This window comes from Alnus glutinosa, chromosome 12, assembly GCF_958979055.1.
Source record: "Alnus glutinosa chromosome 12, dhAlnGlut1.1, whole genome shotgun sequence".
NCBI lineage: Eukaryota > Viridiplantae > Streptophyta > Magnoliopsida > Fagales > Betulaceae > Alnus > Alnus glutinosa.
In genome coordinates, this window is record NC_084897.1 from 6851815 (window position 1) to 6867449 (window position 15635).

Consider the following 15635-nt stretch of genomic DNA (forward strand, 5'->3'; position numbering starts at 1 on the left):
CACAATGTTAGATCATATGATCTAAATTCTAATGATAACACCCAACTTATGATTATAATTAACATATTGGTGATTCCAATCCTAATAACTTAATTTGGGATTATATGAATCACATTATCAGTATATATGAATAATATGATTAAATTTCAGAAGTGTTATTATATTATATAATTAATGTGAATTCCTTACGTATGTAATCTATATACCTAGTCATTGTATTTAAATATTACTAATAATTATTAGATACTTAAATTCTTAAATCATACTTAATTAGTGTATCAGTGTATCTAAATATCTTAACCATTATATTAGTATGAATTTGTACACTTATATATAGCATTATGTAGTTATAATTTATACTTATAACTTAATTTATAATTATATATGTATTTATATTTATGATTATGAATTATGAATCATATCATATCATTTCACTTGATTTATGAGATTATCTATAAATCTATGATAAGTATGATCATTATGAGTCATAAATTATAATTATCATAATTCATAACTATCTACTAATAATACTAATTTCATATGATCAATGATCATACGATCTAAGTATTATCTAAGAATCCGTATGGTCTTAGATCTTGAATCATGTAATGTAATGAATACTTATAACATATAATAAAGTGATTACATGTCATATGCCACAATGTTATATTATTATATGATCATATAATCATAATATATAACATGAATAATATGATTAAGTATCTGAATTGTCATTATATCATATGACTTACCAATAAATTATAACCAATTAATATATACTAACGAATAACCATTGTTATTTGTTACTTAATTTATGCTTATATATAACATATTGTTTATTAATATACGATATTATAAAAATAAGTTATATATTAACAAATTAATATATAACTTATTTTTCTTCTATATATATACGAGTTAATTCTTATACGAACGAGTTCACGAGCATTAATCAAGTCAAGCCGAGTTTATACGAGTTTGTATCGTTTAATAATTAAGCTTAATTTCGTATTTATGAGTAGCTCATTTAATAATCAATTCGAGTACAAGTCAAGTTTATTCAAGCCGATCTCGAGTAAGCTCATGAGTAGCTCAGCTCGGTTACACCACTACTTACGGGGGAAGTGGTGTGAGGAACTAGTAACTCATAGTTGCATGGTGTTGATTACATCAAAAGGGTACAGGAAAATGTAACAAATTAGCCTGCTAATTAATGAGTTAACCAGACAATAAAAATATCATGAGGGAATAGCTCTTATACACAATGATCAGGCGACCAACTTTTTTCATTCTTCTGTCGGTGTGTTGGATGCCAGGCCCTTGATTACATGTCGGCATTGAAACCTGTCACAAAACGCCAGATGGATGACTTTAGAAGTTATTAATCACTTGACTTCACGGTGTTACAGCACTAAGTAGCACAAATTGATACAAGCACCCTGGTGAGTGTGGGGGCATAAGTTGGGATATGGATCAAATGCAAAGCTGTTTAAATTGAAGTCACTAAATCCTAGAACGAAGTTGGAGAAAATAGTGAAGATTTTACGGGGACTTGTCCAACAGCAACCTCGTTTTTACGTCAGTATGGTAAACCTTTGGGAATAAGTAACATTGCAAAAGAACAGATCAAAAGATAAGATGTACCTCAAATCTTTAATATTGGCTAATGTACAAAATCTTGTCAAGTGAGAACAAGAAAAAAAAAAGATTAGACAAAATGGCATTACTTGTATTAGACGAGTTTAGCTCCCAATACAAAACTTGGATAGATAACAAAGCATTGTGGTCCCAGAGCAGCACTCAGTAGCCACTTCAAAGTAAAGAGTGTATATGTGTATAAGATCCTGCTACTTCAACATTTAAGTTTTACATACCAGATTAAATCATCTGAAGCAGAATCTGTCAAACTGATGGAGCTCCCAGTCTGAGAAGCACCCATTTCCCGATCTTGGGTTTTGCACTTAAGCCGTAGTCTGAAAGGAACAATCTGCAACAAAAGTGCATTTGTAAATGCTACCTTATTTGTGTTAGAATATTCTCTATATTAGGCTTTTATTTTATTTATTTTGTAGCTCTATTTTCTTTCTTATTTAGTCTAGGTTTTCTCGTTCACCACTCGGTCCACTCCTAATCCCTTTATAAATATCACTCATTGTAATTATTATACTCCAATACAGTCAAGACGTAGTAGTCCTAAGGGCTTTTGTCTGTTTCTTCTCCTGCCTCTCTTTTATATTATATATTCATTATATATTTCTAAAGTTATCAAGTAATACTGGAAACACAAACATGCATACATGCTCTTTATGTAGGGAAGTCACAAGATACTTGCAAAATTTCCAGCAGCTATAGGTTCATATCTTATGTTCTCTGGTTCTTGCATTAATTAGGACCATAACCAGAGAATGTCTATAAGAATGTAACCAAAAAAATTGGTGAGGAAAGTGATATTGGTATGACTTACCCTTCTTCTTCTTCTTCTTCTCACCTTATTAAGGAAAACCAGTGAACCACAAAAACAATGCTTTGATGCTGTCAAGGTCAGATGGTGCCCATGCATGCTAGCGAAATTATATGAGTCTACCTAAAGTATTCTTTTCATTCATATTATATTATTTCTTCTATATGATGATCTTATGCAATAATCATGAAAGATCCAAAGAGCCTGATTCTTTAAATGAGAAAAATATAGATTGTGTTCATCCAACTACCGTTAGGAAAGTGATAATCAACCATATTACCAAAGGGAAGCAGGATCAGATATCTGTCCCAATCTGCAGAATTGTTCTGTCCATTACACACTATAAAACATAATTCCACGAGGGTTAAAAAAAACAGCTTAAAATGAAGCACTAATAGGTAGAAGCAGCCTTAGCACATAGCACCCTCTATAATAGTATATGTTCATTAATGAGAATGATAGTTTGTCAAGGTTCTCAAGATCATGTCAGGAATATTATTGTCTAATGCAAGTAAAAGCAAGCAGATTCACCATAGAGGAAAAAAATGGATTAAAGGAACGCCAATTATTTAGTTTGCTGTTGTCCTTACTACTTACAAAAAAAGAAAAGAAAAGAAGAGTCAGAAACCTTTTTGCTGTATCTGAAGTCACGCTTGGGAAGAAAATGCAGAGGCAGATTGAAAGAAGAGGGAGCTTTAACCAATAGAAACAACTTACTGGGGCCTATAAAAAGATAAGAAAAATATAACCCTTTTATTTGCTTTTGCAACTAAAAATGAAAAACAGTCACTTTAAGTTGCAGCAAATTAACTTTCACCAGATTAACATACACTGGCCAGACATGCTCAAAAAACTACCTGGGTAGGAACCAGACCCGGCTCCCTTCGAAATCAGCGTCCGAATAACCTGTCAGAGAAATGTGTTACAAAATACACCTGTGAATATAAATCTCATAGACCAACATGTTATATCAAGGCCTCACTTTAGAGATTTTCCAAGAGTTTATATCCCAACAATCTGATATGTAATAATTCCTCCAACCAAAAAGAAAAGAAAAAAAGAAAAGAAAGGAAAAGCAACTTATGCTTGAAGGCTGAAGCAGAACTAGCACTAAAGAACCTTTCTTGAAAGCCCATCTGCTGCCCTGCTCTTAGCGAAATCAACTTCTCCTAGAACAACCTTTCCATGCGAAAAGCACAACTGGTAAACATGGAGGGGCCGAATCGGACTTGCTCCGAGAACCAGAACAACTTCCCGGATGTTAGCAATCTCACTACTCATCAGCAGTTTAAGCGCAGCTTGGAGACTAGAAACCGCATTCATCAATTTCTCCAGTCTTCTGATTCCCCGCTTGACCTCCCTCATTCTGCCCATGTGCTTTCTTCGCAACGAAGACACCGCCTTTGCATCAGTTTGTGCAGTAAGATCCATCTCCTACAACTTTCAACTCTTAGAGCACACAATTCAATCCAAAATGGTAATAATAATGCAAACTAGCCTGTGGTTAGCTAACATATTACATACCAATTCTGTATATTCGGAATGCAGAGTATCAAATTCAAGACTGATATCCTGCAATGTGCTGTGTAGAAATAACTGATTTTAGATACCATACCAAGAAATTTATAATTGGGACTTCTAAATTGAAGCCACTGTGGAGGAAAGCACGCAAATTTGATGGAAGATTTTTCAGATCAACTACTCAATTTTAGGAGCCTAATTTCCTTAAGAAATGGGCAAATTGGGGAGAGATTCAGATTCCAAAATGTGCTAAAATTTATTGAGCAATTGACATGATTTATGACCCCAGAACACAGACTCATATGAGACATGAAAATTTTCTGTCTGAATTTTCCTGCACTTTCCGAGCAACCAGACAGAAATGTTTGTTCAAAATTGGGTGGACTTACGAGGGGATCTGCTGGTACATGTAAAGCACGAAGCCTACAACGTCGTTGATGACGTGGAAGATCACGGAGCTGTCCAGAGAGTCTGCCGTGGACTCGATCACCGTGTACTCCTCGTCCGAGCTTCCTTGCCCCTCCATCGCGAGAGAGAGAGAGCTCTGAAAATTTGCTTGCGTTTGTTGTAGATTTGAAAATGAGTTTCCGGCGGGAGTGATCCTTTTTAATTTTCGGTGAATTGTTCATAAAAGTAGGCAATACGCATATTTGCCAAGAAAAAAAAAAAAGGTAATACAAAATTTTATTATTATGGATTTTGTCAAAAAAAAATAAAAAAAATAATTTAATGTCTAGATTTGCAGTTGTATTAATGCTCCGTTTACTTCAATGTAAAATGTTTGCCATCGTAAAATATTTTCAATTAAAAAAATAATTTACCTAAAAATAGTTTATGATGTTTAACTTACAAAAAAATTACCAACGGTGAAAAATTACCGATGATGGATTTCATCACTGGTCGGCAGGATTCCAGCAACTTTCACCGGATTTCAGCAATGAAGGCTGAAATTTGACGGCGGTCGACGACCAGATTTCGAAATTCGGGGACCTTTGGCGGTAGATTCGAGTTACTGATAAACTCCAATGCCCGGCAATGACGGATTTCCACAATCGCGCCTGAAAAAATGAAGAGTTTAAATCTAAAAAACGATTTATAGTTTTTAAAACCGTAAATCGTTTTTAAAAAATTAATAGACTTTTACGGTCAAACTAAAAATGATTTCTGTTGACCATCATTTTTTATTGCGTCAAACACCGAAAAATACAAAAAAATATTTTACGCCCAAACGAACAGAGTATAAACTAATTTCTAAGTATCAAAATTCCTTTCAATAGGATAAATTATTTGTCCAAAATAATTCGTACCGTATTTATTTTGGACAAATAGTTTATCCCAAGAATCAGTTTAATACTTTTAATATCTCATAAATCAGTTTAATACAACTACAAATTTCAGGTACTATTTTTTTTTTTTTTTTAAAAGGATGAATACCGACAATCAAATCTCTCATCAAGAACAAGATCAATGAAAATTGTATTAAGGTGCTCTAACAATTCGACCAGTCTCATAAAAAGTAGATTTGGGCGGCCTAAATGCAAGAAATTCCAATCCCTACTAAACACATCAGGTAAATTGAGACATTCATGATTAGTGCAAATTACAAAGCACATAATGGATAAAATATTCACAATGTGACAACATATTCACCATTACATTTGTATAAATCTAATATGAACCATAAAATGGATCTTCTCAATTTTCTTGCATAACAATTTAAATTGGCATGACAATCATAAATTTCCACTCCACATACAAAAGAGTGTACTGTATAATACACATAAAATGACCAACTGCCTTCGTCAAGCCTTGGAGATAGAGAAATGCTAGAAACTATACTTTTATTTCATTTTTATCTCATTTTGCATATATGACATTGCCAATCTTCAATGGCTGATTCCCCATCAGCAAAGTGATCAACCATTGTTAAAAGAAAAGAAAAGGAAAAATAAATAAAATAAATCCAGTAACTTCATCTCGGACATACCATGATATACGGTGACCACCAACAAGGCATCCAATAATTTACATATGATTTCTTCATTATTACAGCTACTGTCTCAATGAAATCTTGAATATGATGTCGAGTGGTTTGGTAAAACTACGGCCGTATATCTCTACAATCCATTAAACTCATCCTGAATCTAAAATTGTCTAAAACATGCATAAAACATGTCCAAAAAAACGAGGCTTCAAAGCCTGCTATCCCATTGAAGTGATAAAGTGAGAGATAGTATCTCTCTTTGTTGCAGCATCAGCTTCTCTCTAAACTTCAAACCATATGAAGATTGTGATGCTAGGAGGATCCCAGCTTCTCTTTAGACATATTTCATCAGCAGTTAATTTGGTCAACTATCACCATTTGGAGAATCTCTGGAACAACGAAAGGAATTTTTGTATACCATCTGGCACCATCAACTTGGCAGGATTTGCTTTGAAGTTTATAAGTAAACAGGGTAACACCTCGAGATGAAGTGCATGGTCTCCTTGGAAGCTATACACCATATCGTCTTAGAGCTTTGCTTAAAGTTGGCATTACATTATATGCTTGGTACGATCTTCTAAGCTCAATAATGGAACCCACCTGAAAAACATTTAGTTAAGAGCATTGTTGAAAGAGTGAATATGAAAATCTAAGGCATAATTAAGAAAATTATTGAGATTTTCCTGGCTGGAACAAACTATATGCACGAATCAGTCTAAAGACCTCAAATTCCAACACATAAGTATCAAGAAAGGCAAAAGAGCAATTTAACTGTGATATACGAAGCAACTACTAGATATGCCAACACCAAGCATTCAAGTCAAATTTGTAGCTCCAGCAGTTTAAAGAAAACAAAAGACCAATCACACCTCAAGCAAGAAAAAGAAAACTTGGCTGAGTAAGCAACAAAGATATAGAATTGCATTTCATAGCCAGATCCGAATGATTTCTCTAGAGCCAGCTTGGAGCTTTAATATATATGGTAATTTAATTATTATTGTAGAGAAGTTCAGCATTCTCACAAAATGCATTAGGCATCACATCATTAAATCAGCAGTAGTTAATTTTCAGAGAGAAAAAAATAAATATCAAGAGGCAGCACCACTGTTCTAGAACTTCTAGATAGTGAGCACATCCACATCTCATCTATACAGCCTAAAGTTGGTAATACTTACAATGATCAAAACAGATGTAAAACCAATTGCAAATCCCGCATTTATACGGCGCAAGTAATGATCTAGTATGGTTGATGTAGTTGCCAAAGCACTTAACAACAGGCCCCCTGTGCAATGTCCACCAAAGAACAGCCAAAAACCAGAAATCAAACAAACAAAAATTGAGTGAATGACTGGTATTTATATTAAAAGAAAGTTATATTGCATATTTTACAACTTTCAGAGAAATATATACCCCAGAAACGTGTCGATGCCTGAATCTTTGTGAGGTAGTCTATGGTAGCCTTCCCAGGTTTTATGTTTGGTATTCGTGCACCCATCTTATTTAAGTAATCAGAAATTTCCTTTGGCAAGTTGGCCTGGACAGAATTACCAGTTATGAGATTATTTAAAAATATGAACCAAAGGATCAGAATTGATAACTAAAGTCTAAATATAAAGAAACAATAACATCATTTTTGGACGATTGTAACACTTCAAAGCATGGGACAGCTTAACAATACATTTCAGATTTTACTGTTTTTTTTTTTTAATTAAAAAAAAAAAAAAAAAAAAAAATTTGTACAAAAAGAAAATTAATTATGTAGAACTTATGTCATAGTAGATCAAGGTTAGAGTTGTAACTTCATTCTACATAAAAAGAATTTGTACTTCATGCCACCCCTACATTATATAATTTATATGGAATAAACAATGGTTCTATACTTCTGTCAGATGATGATACTGATGTTGAAATGCCATTTTGCAACTCTTTATTTCAAAATATTCATATCAAGAAAAGATAAAATAAAGATCTTAAAAAGTTTAATGATTCATTTGCATGACTCAATCGTACATAGTGCCGACATAGAAGGTGCAGGTACATGCAATAGTTTGCAACTATTTCTACCATTCAATAATTCACCTCTGCTTCTACTTAGGTAGCATTTTGATGTCAATCTTTCCAACCATAACTTAGTTTTGCCAAAACATCAAATAGTCTAAAGGTCCAAAATATTTTGAACCATAGAGGCAATATATCAAGAGTGAATTCATCAAAGAGAATTTAGCACAAAAGAACATTGGATCCTTGGTTTTATATTTCTGTATCATGTACTTACCAAAAAAAAAAATCTTTGTATCATGTAACTAAGTAGTAATTTATGGAGAGGATTAATACCCAAGAGGAGAGGAAAACATAACAATATGTCCTAGAAATATTGTCTTGTAGCAAATAAAACTCAAGGATAATAATCATAAAGTTAAGAAGATACTTACAATGTCAAATATATTCAATAGGAAAACAAAAAATGCATATATTGAATAGTAAACCCAAGGCTCTGCACCAACAGAAGTTTCAGGGTTCAATATTTCCTTCACATGCTCCCAGAAATGTGATCCAAGGAGACTGCCAAACAAATCACCCTATGAGAATAATACAGAAGTAAAACCTTTATAAGAAACTAAAATTGTCACTGAAATAACCTTGCAAGAATGCTGGGGAATCCCAAGAGATAAGTGGTCGTAAGAACAGGCTGCATTCCTGATGGATTAATATTGAAAGGGATATAGGGCTCCACTTCAGTGATTGGGGAGTCATCTCTGTCCAAAACATGGAAAGGCAACAAAGAGTGTAAATGATCCAATTTTATTATCGAATTGTGTTGTGCTCAAGTAATAATAGCTATAGTGTACGGTGAGAAGAACTTCTATTATATTTTTGGCTAATACATATTATTAGTCGTGTTCAAGCAACTATACCTTCAACTTAAGATGTTGGTAACAAACTCAATATCTCCAGTAGTATTATAGAACAAGTCTCGTGAAAATAATTGCATCAGGTAATATCATGGGAAAAAATAAAATTTTGCTTAACCTGAATTTATTTATTTATTTTTTTTTTGATGAATTTTGCTGAACCTAAATTTGTTTCAGAAGAAAGGGACTTAAAAAAGATTTGGACATAAATAATCTACCTTGCAGCAGAAGCAAGTTTGAAACCATAATACTGCAGCTTAATTTTCCTGCAACCTTCGGTTACCACAACTGCCCACATAGTGACCACAGTGAAAATACCCAACACTGCAAGTACATAGGGCCACCAACTGACAGCACTGCCTGCAATATATTGACAAGCTTGAGGTCAACATTGTTGCCTTCTACTGAAATTTTACTATTGAAGGTACAATTTCTTGCTATAGTGTCTCCACATTTTCTACCCTCTATTCACGTGTGGTTAGAAGGGTTTTAGAACAAATTTTTATGCATGTGAAATATTAATCTTAGGAATTTTATCGTATATAATTTGGTTGAGTCTCTATATATCAGCTCAAAAAAAAGTTTTTTAAGTAATAAAATTTTGTGCTGCTAGTGCTTGTTTACACCAATTATTCTATATCTCTGGGATTTATCATAACAAGAATTGCTGCTATGATGTTCATTTCAGTCAGTTAGGCTCCAAAATTAGGGTTGTGTCACACTGCCATTGTAGATGTATTATAAACATTTAACTTAAGAAGTTGCTACAGAAATTAAGTCATGAACAAGAAGGGGGGTGAGGGGTCACATGGTCACAAGTTCAAGATATTGATAGAATCTAAGTTAATCTCTTGCCATGTACCTGAGAGCTGAGACAGCATATTGTATAATGTTTCTGTGTAGCTCGTCAATATTCCCACACATATAATTAGAGATGAACCTTGACCTAAAATATGCATTACAGGTCAGAATAGAAGAGAAGAAAACCCATACAAGATCAGACAATTGAATGAATATTAAAATGTCTTGATTATATGTAAAACCTGATTGTAGGCAGCCATCTCAACTGTCTACTTATTTATTTATTATTCTTTTGGAATGAATAGACTCAAGCTCTTTTGGAATGGAAAAAAAAAAAAAGAAAAAAAAAAAAGAAGAAATTATTCTTTCATCTTTAGAAGGAATAGACTCAACCGGAGAGGTGTAACGTACTAAATCACCAGAACTAGCAACACCAGCATCTCTGGTTGACTATACAAACACTTCTAATGATGAAAGAAGTAACCTTTATAGCAATTAAGTGATGCTGACAATCTTAGCAAAAAGGAAAATACAAAAATGAAATATTCTGAGAGTTTGAAGGGATCACTAAGCAAGTGATTCTGCAATGAATTCAATATTGGAGAGGATGAAGCACATAGCAGCTTTGACCCCATTGAAGCAAAGAAATATCAATTATTTCAAAAGTAGCATTAACAATTAATCTTTTGGCAATAGAGAACTTCTCTGATAGTTCGAAATTTGGAGGTTAGAAAGAGTTCTAATAATATAGAGCCCTTTCTATGGCAGAAAATTCTCATGCTATTCCTAGAAACTAATGCAAATCAAGCCTCTTTGAAGCTATAAAAAAGATGTTCTAGCCAAGCACACATTCAAAACAGGCATTAGAATAATTAGATAGCAGGCCATAAGAAATTTTTTGAACACACGTTTTTAAAATGAAAATTTTTGCTCTGAACTTCAGTACAAGAACCTTTCTTCTAAATTAATCCAGAAGTAGAGCCCAAGAATTGCCCAACCACAAGGTCTTAAGAAAGTTCATCAATAGTTAAAAAGAGGAAAAAAGAAACAGCTAAAATTTTACTAGACTTGACAGTGTCTTGTAATCAAGAAGAATTCAAATCTTTCAATAATTGTCTTCTCAACAAGAAAATTAAGACATACATGAAAATGACAAGAAGAGTAATAAGAAAGACAATATAAATGCAAACCAACATGCAAAGAACACTACCAAATCCAGATTCTGTTATGGTATCACAGATCCATGAGATAGTCATTGCACCACAGACCAATAAAAGAGTTGTTACCATCACATGTTTGACCCTGCAAATTCCATAAAATTGTAAACCCAAAAAATCTCTTTCAAAGAACAAAAAAATAAATAATTAGAAAATATATGGTCAAATCATCTTTAAAGTATTTATCCTGAACTTGCAAAATGATATTGATCTATTATTTTGATTCCTAGTGAGATAGTTGAAATCCTAGACCATTGTTGAAAATGATTTCTTCACAGTAAATTACCTATGACTAGCTGCATAGATTGAATATTGAAGTGAGTAACAGGAAACTATCACAGCCTCCAATATTGCAAAGCCAAATGACATCCACCATCTGAAATGGGTAGAGAAATTCATAGGGTTTGCAATCTTCAAAATACAATCACAAAAACAGAATTCACGACAAAATTGTGTAGCATGGACTCGCTCACGGCTTGAGATGAATAACTAGACACACATATAACTCTTAATCTTCTGATGGCCATCCAAGCCTTCTTTCCGCAGCTTTACTAAGGAGGGAACAACATGACATAGTACCTGTCCATCAAGTTCATGAAATTCAGCATAAATATGTTGTATTGCAAAAATCTAAAAGAGCCTACAAAAAATAGAATTCAGCACGTTTGAGAAAAGAGCTTACAAAGGTAAATTACAGGACATGAGAAAACAAACATCTAGGTAATATGTATATATCTCATGGCTAAAGAAATGCAGTGAACCTGCATGATAATTGATGCTATAATCTGAGGACTGATCCCAAGCTGGAAAAGGGACAGCTTAAGCTCTGATGTGAAATCGCCAAGTTCATCTGCCAGAAACAAGATTAATGATCACCCATGTATGAATTGGGAAAACATATAGAAGTTATAATGATGATGGCAATGATATTTTTACATGGTTGTAAAAACAAAGTTTTTCTTGAGTTAACATGGCATGGGGAACCACATGTTAGCATTAAATAGTACTTAGATATGGACATCATAAACATATATAACTATTTATGAATGTATAAATTTTTGTAACTTACCAACAGATCCTGATGCAAAGCTAAGGTAATCTTGAGGTACCAGCCTTCTATCAAATCCAGGTAAGGGAATGAAATATCCAACACGGCTAATTACAATTAGTATGGCTGTCACAAATAACCTACGCCGTATCTCACTCTTGAAAAATGACTCAGCAGCATTATTGAGGACAGAACTCAGTCGTACAAAATCCAAAAACCTATTTTTAAACATTTTGGGTATGGACTGTACAGTGTTGAAGTTATTGGCATCAAACGAACTGACAGCATCTACTCCATCATCAGGCTTCCATTGAATAACTTTATCATCTTGAGACTGTGTGGATGTTGCCTCAACATTCAAATAGTCACTATGGAGCTGATCTGAGAAATTAACGGAGAATTTCTGGTTTACTTTGGAGAAGAAAGGCTTGCTTAGCAGCAGAAAACACCTTCTGCTGGATTCCAAAGAACTTGCCTTAAGGGCAACATGGGTTTTAGCAAACAATGGATGACAAGATTGGAGACCAAGTTCCGCATGTCCACCTGTATGCCGGATATAAGAGTTGCACAATAAGCCCAGATATAAAAGTACACACACACGCACACTCATATATAGATATATATATATATATATATATATATATATATATATATATATATATATATATATATATATATATATATATATATATATAGGTGTACAAAAAGCATCCAGTAAGGCACATTATTAATCACTGTGAAGTCCATGGATCACACAGATAACGACAGAGCATTTTAATAAAATGAAGCACCACAATCAAAGAGGGAAAGAGAGACATCCAGAAAAGATGTTTCAACTTAAGAGATTAGGATAGCACATGATTGCTGGCACCGTGCTACCAAACAACTTCAATTGATGACTCCAAATATCTAGATGTGCCTGTTCGATTATTGCAAATTTTGCATTTGAAAGTGAATATGAAGAGGAAGGCCAATTGAAAGAGACGGAAAATTCCAGCTGGAGCTAGATTTCATGCAACCCCAATAGCTAATGTACTAAAACAAATAGCTCTAATGTGAATGTCCCATGTTGGTATTTACCTGATACCCATCTAAACTTCACAAAGATGAAGTTATTCAGCACAGAAATCAACTCCAGAACGCGATGACAGTCATAAACAAAGCCCAATGTAGCAACCACGATTTCAAATCATAGTAACAACCTTTTAGGTCATTCGCAGCAGCAATACACCATCCTAACAGGTCACTCACCGACGCAATCCTAATAAACCCCAATTTTACAAATACAACATCACAAGCTCTTATAAACTAAAACACAAACACACACCATTCCATAATGACCAACCTTACTAAACACTGAAAATTTGACAGCGCAGTTCAACCAAGTCTCCAAAATGCAAGACAATTACCAAGACCCCAGAATCGCTACGCAATAAAAATTTTCCTTTTCTGGAACTAAAACTATCACATACACAAACATAAATAAGCAAACCTCCTACAAGTCTTGCCCAAGAGAAAGCCCCAGACCACATAAAAAATCAAGAAATTGCATCTAACAATGACCAACTCTTTAGTCCTTATTGAAAAAATAAAAATAAAAAAAATAAACGAGTAAAATAAATGCAATGAAACATAAAATGTACTGGAAGTTCTGTTCTTTTCTTTTCTTATCTTTTTTTACTTGTCCTGAGCTTTTTCTCGGGATACAAGATGGAAACTGACCTCGAATTTTTGTGGGTATTTTGGGAAAGAGTCGGGGATGAAAGTGATGCGAGCTGAAAAGAGTAGCGTCCATGGCGGGGCTTCGAGCAAACGCAGAGGCAAAAAGAGAGGAGCGAAGGTCTGTTCTGTTCTTTTCTAGTGCTTCAAAAAGCTTCAAATTGCTATGCTACTAATCTCTTTAAGGGCGCGTTTGGAATCCTGTGCTTTTGCTGCCCCGTGTTTGACACTCAATGTCGTTACTCTATTGGACGACTTCAAGTGAGAGGTCGTTGATGGGATACGTGGCATGTGTTGATTGGGTGTCGTTTGGTAAGGTGCAGGGTATGATGCATGTAGATTTTTTCCTAACTAAATATCTCAAAAAGCAATACGAAAAAGTGGTACACGACAATTGAAAATAAAATGAGATAATGAGAGCCCTCCTACAAGGGTGGACCGTAAAAGTGATGTTTTACAGCATCTACTAAAGAGTTAATATATCATTAAAAGACTAAAATATACTATGCATGAAAAGCACCCAAAATTTTTCCTTTTCAAAGAGCCCAATCGGTTTTAAACGCACCACCTGTTCAGCCACCTGCCGCCAGATTCTGCCGATGGCCACCGCCAAATCTTCGCTGGATTCCGCCAATGACCAATCCTCTAGCCACATCACAACGACTTGTTCTCCGTCCAAAACAGCCGGATCCCAGTCCTGGTCATTCCCCGGCCGGCCAATCAGATCTGGCCCTTCCCTGGCCAGAACAGCCGGGATCTCACCCCTCCACGGCCAGAATGGCCGGATCCCGAAGGACCCGTATCTGACCCCTCCCCGGCCAGAACTGCCAGATTCCAGCCTATTGGCCGAGGAAACGTGCTCAAGAGTTTCCTTCCAGTTGGATTCCAGCCTATTGGCCGTAGAAATGTGGTCGGGAGTTTCCTTAGAGAGTGAGAGTGCTAAGAGGTGGATGGGTTTGATGTTTTTAGGTTTATAGTATTTTTGTTGTAATTTTTGTTTTTTTATGAGTTGTTAACTTATAATTGGATGTTGTAAAATAAAGGTTTTGCAGCCCATCCTTTTTGAAGGTAAATTCATAATAATAAGGGTCATGTGTGGTGTTTGGCAAGTATTTTGTGTTTATATATATATATGAACGAGAGAATATAAAATGGTATTTTTCTTTTAGAAGTGGAGTCCATATTTGACAAATGTTTTCTATAGACCCAACATACTTATTTTGAGAAAACTCAAACAAATATAGAGCGAACTCATTAAAACATTGAAAAATTATTTTTAGAAAAATCAAATAAATGTAGAGTGAACTCATTACTTTAATAAAAAAAAATAAAATAAAATAAAAAAGGAAGAAAAAAGGTGTGCCCACCCTCAGTGGAAGAGAGGGGTGGTCATGCGGCCACTCATATCCTGTTTGGTGGCTGCACGGCTACCTTTTGAACATGATAGAGGTGCTCGCGTGGTTACTCCGACCAAATGTGAGTGGTCGTGCAGCCACCCATCCTCCACTTAGAGTGGTCATACTACTTTAATCCTATTAATTTTTTTTTTTTTTAATAGCAAGTTAGTTCATACCCTCCAAAAGTTATGCATGTATTTTGTCAAAATATTTTTACAACAATGTGTAAATTTTTTTATAAAAAGTATTTTGAGAAGTTTTTTGTGCTTTAAGTTGTTTTTTAATGTATTTGAGAATAGTGTAAAACTAAATTAGAAAAACTTCACTTATAACCCTTGATTTTTCATCACTTTTGCAACTAGGGTATCCATCATTAAAAAGTGTCAATTTATGATATCCATCTTTAATTTCAACCCTATGTTATTTAGGCCAACCTTAGGGAGCGATTTATAATTTAGGCCAATCATAAGGACCATTGGTGCAATTTCTCAAAAATAAAATTGAAAACAAATAATTAAAAAAAATAATCGTTTGAAAAAATTTAAGGGAGCTAATGTGAAATATGCCACCCCTTT

At 34.3% G+C, this 15635-nt stretch overlaps 2 protein-coding genes across 3 annotated transcripts; both read right to left on the reverse strand.

Annotated features, from left to right (window-relative positions):
- Positions 1-1179: 1179 nt before the first annotated feature.
- Positions 1180-4583, reverse strand: LOC133852329 (uncharacterized). Of its 2 annotated transcripts, none has more exons than XM_062289074.1 (7): positions 4372-4583; positions 3986-4043; positions 3581-3895; positions 3319-3367; positions 3090-3184; positions 1875-1987; positions 1180-1344 (listed from the first exon to the last, which is right to left on the reverse strand). In XM_062289074.1, exons 1-7 carry the CDS (start codon positions 4506-4508, stop codon positions 1287-1289), a joined length of 825 nt encoding a protein of 274 aa, XP_062145058.1. In that variant the 5' UTR covers positions 4509-4583; the 3' UTR covers positions 1180-1286. The 2 variants fall into 2 exon arrangements, with proteins under 2 accessions (XP_062145058.1, XP_062145057.1); XM_062289073.1 differs by having other exon boundaries at positions 3292-3367.
- Positions 4584-5914: 1331 nt separating this feature from the next.
- LOC133852736 (preprotein translocase subunit SCY2, chloroplastic) lies at positions 5915-13824 on the reverse strand. Its single transcript, XM_062289487.1, has 13 exons — positions 13667-13824; positions 11966-12487; positions 11658-11746; positions 11396-11475; positions 11183-11272; positions 10890-10981; positions 9741-9824; positions 9097-9238; positions 8606-8722; positions 8399-8528; positions 7377-7500; positions 7142-7248; positions 5915-6566 (listed from the first exon to the last, which is right to left on the reverse strand). Exons 1-13 carry the CDS (start codon positions 13737-13739, stop codon positions 6477-6479), a joined length of 1740 nt encoding a protein of 579 aa, XP_062145471.1. The 5' UTR covers positions 13740-13824; the 3' UTR covers positions 5915-6476.
- Between the last annotated feature and the right edge of the window lie 1811 nt (positions 13825-15635).